General features: G+C 34.5%; 1 protein-coding gene across 1 annotated transcript; it reads right to left on the bottom strand.

The window, feature by feature from the left end:
• On the bottom strand, positions 1-2,414 carry LOC122583745 (probable receptor-like protein kinase At2g39360). The gene is made up of 3 exons (XM_043756121.1): positions 1,503-2,414; positions 297-1,196; positions 1-57 (listed from the first exon to the last, which is right to left on the bottom strand). The coding sequence occupies exons 1-3, from the start codon at positions 2,412-2,414 to the stop codon at positions 1-3; spliced, it is 1,869 nt and encodes a 622-aa protein (XP_043612056.1).
• Between the last annotated feature and the right edge of the window lie 3,016 nt (positions 2,415-5,430).

The following is a 5,430-nucleotide window of genomic DNA, read 5'->3' as shown; positions in this document are numbered from 1 at the left end:
TCAAATGTTGAGTTGAACTTCCATATGATTAGCAGCTGCCTCAATTGATCCAGAGATCTGCAATACAAATATATCATCATGTGATTAGTATCTCTAATTAGCTATATATATTGAACATCAGAAACTTAGCCCATTCATCTACTGATGCATCATTTTGTATCTCATTATACATATATCTTACTAATCTTTTGTTTACAGTTGCTTTATTGAATACATAATACTGGTTTGTAGAACTATATATGTACAAAAGATATGAGAGGAAGTCAGCTTTTGCATAACTATATATGAGAACTTACTTGGAATTCTCGGGCCTCCTTAAGTTGTTGTAGAACTTCTTTTGCTGTTGGTCGTTTTTCTCTATCGTCATGTAAGCACCGGTAGGCAATCTTTTGGAATGTAGTCAATGCTTCTGGCACGATTTGTTCCTTTAGAGCCTCAAATACCAAGTCATCATGTTTTCCTTTTTCAAAGCTCTCTTTGATGAAACCTGGTAGATACTGACCTTTATGTTTACGGATCTCAAACGTTGATGTGCCACACATGATCTCAAACAAAACCACCCCAAATGAATAAATATCAGATTCTTTGGTTAAGAAACCTGATTTTAAGTAAAGGGGGTCCAAGTAGCCTCGTGTGCCACATGCATGATCAATAACATAGTCTGTTTCCTGATTAATTGGACTTATCAAGGAAAGCCCAAAATCAGCAAGTTTTGCATCCCACTCATCATTTAGTAGAATGTTTTGAGTTTTGATGTCCCTATGTATCACTATTGCTTGTTTTCCGGCACCTCCTTGGAGGAAAGCCAATGCAGTGGCAACATCAATACATATCTTAAGGCGTTTCATCCATGTAAGACGCGCATCTTTCAGATACCTATCAAGGCTCCCTCGAGAGGCATACTCATAAACAATTATTTGTTCATTCTTTTCATCACAATATCCCACAAAAGGGATGATATTCTCATGCTTATACTCGAAAAGAATTTGGAGCTCGGCCCTAAATTGTAGTTCCCCTTGACCATGCCTTGAATCTAATCGCTTTGCAACAATGGTATTGAACCCATCACCTTGTGGAAGTTGTGCTTTATAAACTTTCCCGAATCCTCCTCCACCAATGCAATTGTCACCATGAAAGTTTTCCGTCGCCAGTCGAATGTCATGAAGTGAAATGATGAGTTCGTCCATGTTGTTTTCCTGTCAGTCACGAGACCCCGAAATAGATAACAATGTCAACTTAGAAGATCATATTATCGTAATCACTGTGTCCTACAAGTCGATATTTCATAAAAATGAATACATATTTGGGCGGCCAACAGCCCAATATAATACAACAAAAATCTAATAAACGGAATACCTTAAGTGAAGAAATTTATTTAATAGTTGGTTCTTCTTCAAAAAGCATTATCCCGTTTGAAATGATAATACTTACCGGCAGGCAGGGATCAAAAGTATATATGATCTGTAAGAAAAGGTTTTGCTCTAAAATGCTAACTTAATTACCTGATACAATAAGGCCTCCTGAAGCTCCTCGATTACCACCTTCATTGTTGGACGTTGGTCTTGAGTCTTGGCTATGCACTGGAATGCAAGTTTTACAAATTTCTTCAAAGAATATTTGTTGGGTCCTCTTCTTAGATTAAAGCAATTTTCACCACCTTCTTTCTTTAACATAGGATCCATCATTTCCACTATTTCCTTTAGTACATCATCTTCAAAGCATCGTTGTGCCAAATATACCAGCCTGATGTGCTTACCGTCCTTAAGGAATATTGGGTCAGTAAGTAACGTCCCAAACAGAACTTCAAAGAATAGGTGTCCACATGTATATACTTGATCTAAGAATGGATCAGTAGTGCCTGAACATTCGGGACAGGGACAGGGAGTGTTGTCATCTTGATTCGACAGCACGAAGTCACAAAGTTTTGCCTCCCAATTCTCGTCTAAAGCAATGAAGAAGTTACTAATACAATAGCGTCTCAGCGTTTCTTCATTCTCCATCTCAGTACAAAGGTAATTCAATGCACTTGCAACATCCAAGCAGATTTTTAAACGTTTTTCCCAAGTAAGAATTTGCCTCTTGTTGCCGTGTAAATCTTTCCAACACTCATAAAGGTATCCATTAGAAAAATTCTCAGTAACAAGGATCATCTCAGAACCTTCATCACAAATACCAAGTAGTTTTATTATGTTTGGATGCTTGCAAGCGGCAAGCATTTTCATTTCTGTAAAGAACTTTTCTTCTCTCATGCTGGCTTCTCTTAGGGGGAATCGTTTTATAACTACAGTGCTGCGTCTCATGGGTAGTTCATCTTTATTTTTTCCTTCTTTGATGGAAAGAATTTCTTCATCAAAATGCTCGAGTTGTGCTCTATATAAGGTATAGTACATGTCAGACCGTATATGGTTGTCCATTCTAAAGTCATTAGTGGCCAACTTTATAACATGGAAAGGAATCTTCAAGTGCTCCAAAGTTTTGATCTATAACATCGTGAAAGAAGGGGTTGGGATAGTTAGTTATTATGTAACTTACTTAGAAAATAAAATAGTATATATGTTTGGTTGTAGAACAGCCTCTATTTTCCATTTTTGTTTTTCATAAAAACATGGAAAATAAAAAATGCATATGAAAAACAGAAAATGCGTTTTAATCTTAGTTTTCTAAAAAAGTTTTCCAAGAAAATTAGAAAACAATGTTAATAACTTTTCCATGACAAACTTGAAAACATATTTTTCTTGTATTCCATTTTCATTTTTTTTTCTCTTCTCTCCCCTCGCATCTCTAACATGTTTTTTAGTTTTCTAATTTAAATACGTTTTCAAAATTCTTATTTGTTTTCTAGAAAATTAAAACCCTTTTTATATTCTAAAAAATTAGAAATAAAAATTCTAAAAAACATTTTCCACGACCAAACGCACCCATAAAGTCTCCAATCACAAAACTTAGTATATTCTAAAATTTTCAGGTAAAAAGTTTATGCCAAATGACTGGGGTTTCTTAATTGCCCAAAATTTCAGAATTAAACCAGCCATCACTACTACAAATTTTGAGGAATAGAGACCGGTTAAAAGAATAGAGACCGGTGTTTCTCTAAAAGAGTGGTCTATAAACATTAACAACCGGTCTCTATTGGCAGGTAGGAATAGAGACCGGTTATGAAAAGTATAGAGACCGGATGAGTATAAAACAAGTGGTCTGTAAACTTTAAAAAGAATAGAGACCGGTTGTTTTCTACCCAAACGGTCTCTATTCCTCATATAAAAGGCATGCACCTAACATGCAGCCATACCCACAACGTCTTTTTTGCCAAAAAGAATAGAGACCGGTTTGTTTGTAATTAACCGGTCTCTATTCATCTATTTTGACTACTTCTTCCTCATAATTCTCAACAGAAGACCATCGTGCTGCAACTTTTTTTTTATGAAGCCTTCTTAATTTCTTCTTCCTCATTCCTCATAATTCTTCTTTTTTCTTTTAATCTCTTTCAAAAATTCAATATAACTACACCCAATACCAACCATAATTATCACAAACAACAAAATTTATTATACTTCAATAATTATAATAACCTCTAGTGTTATTTTGATGTCAAAGGTATATTATTATATATAGTTATAAATCAATCTTATATAATTCTCTATGAATATATTATCTTTTACATATATTATTTGTATTGTGTGATATAAAATTGTATTTTTATTTTAATTAAGTGGTTTTTCAAATTTATAGGTTCATTTGAAGATTGTTGCAGTATAAATTTAGCTAGTGGATTCGCAAGAGGTATATTTATATCACAGCCTATATAACTTACGAATAATTATTTATTTATGTTAATTAATTTATCATGTCATGCATTCATATAGTATAGGGTCCACACCGTATGCCTTAGGTTTATACCCGTCCGAAGTTAACCTATTAAAGGTTAACTTTGGATTGTCCCCATTTGGGACTGCTTTTTGAATACTTTGTCTCATTTAGGATGTGAATGACGTGTTAACAAATTGTGTGTTTAATGAAAAATTGGCACCATTTTCCCTTGCTCCTTCGGGTTGGCGTTTTATACGCTTACTTGGGGAGTTAAGGGGAAATTAAATTTTTCCTTAAACACTCAATTTGTTAACATGTCACTCACATATGAGACAAAGTATTCAAAAAGTGGGTTAGGATGACTACCTACAATAATCCAACCGTACGTTACACGTATCATATCATACATGCATTTTATTAAAACATGTTACTTTATATTTATACAGATGGAGCGTAGACGTAGATGGATGTATGAGATAACAAGGCATTCTGAAGAGTTTGATAATGGATTGACTGAATTTATGAAAGTTGCTGAAGAGAATCGGAAGAAGAATTGTAGAGAAAAAATTTGTTGTCCTTGTAAAAGTTGTCAAAATTTAAATTGGTTTTGTGATGCTATACAAGTTAGTGCACATATTATAAGTAATGGGTTTATGAGAGACTATGTTTGTTGGTATATGCATGGAGAAAAAATTGTCGGGGAAAATTTTAGTGTTTCTTTATTTAATCGGGTTAATAGTGATGAAAACGATGATTTGTACAATAATGACAATGGTAATAATGACAATGGCGATGATAACAATATTGGTGATAATGACAATGGTGAAAATATAGATAATATGTTTAATGATGTGGAGGGTGATATTGATGAACATGATCATGATGAATTTCAACAACTGTTAGCTGATTCAAAAACAAAAGTGTATGACGGTTGTAAATATTCCAAGCTTTCTGCTGTGACGGAATTGTTAAACTTAAAAGCGGATTATGGATGGAGTGATACAGGTTTTACAAAACTTTTGGAGTTCATGCATAACTTGCTCCCTACAGGCAATAAGTTGCCAAGAACAACATACCGTGCCAAAAAGTTGATTTGTCCGATGGGATTGATAAATAAAAAAAGAATACATGCATGTCCAAATGATTGTATGTTGTATAGAAACGAAAACAAAGATTTGCACAAATGCAAAGAATGTGGTGCATCACGGTATAAGCGAAACAAAGAAACCAATCTTAACGATGATGTCACAAAGAATGCCCCCCCTGCTAAAGTTTTATGGTATTTGCCCATCATACCAAGACTAAAACGGTTATTTGCTAATGCCAAACATGCAAAGTTGTTAAGGTGGCACGAGGATGAGCGTAAAAAGGATGGAATGATAAGACACGTAGCTGATTCTCCCCAATGGAGGCATATTAATAACAAATATCCTGAATTTGAATCCGAGATTAGAAATATCCGTTTTGGTCTTAGTTCAGATGGGATTAATCCGTTTGGAGACATGAGTAGTCAACATAGCACCTGGCCAGTACTCCTATGCATATACAATCTCCCCCCTTGGTTATGCATGAAACGAAAATTCATCATGATGTCTTTGTTAATACAAGGTCCAAAACAACCTG

This window comes from Erigeron canadensis, chromosome 9, assembly GCF_010389155.1.
Source record: "Erigeron canadensis isolate Cc75 chromosome 9, C_canadensis_v1, whole genome shotgun sequence".
NCBI classification, from domain to species: Eukaryota; Viridiplantae; Streptophyta; class Magnoliopsida; order Asterales; family Asteraceae; genus Erigeron; species Erigeron canadensis.
The sequence above is the reverse complement of the archived record's forward strand: the minus strand, read 5'-3'. Positions and strand labels throughout refer to the sequence as shown.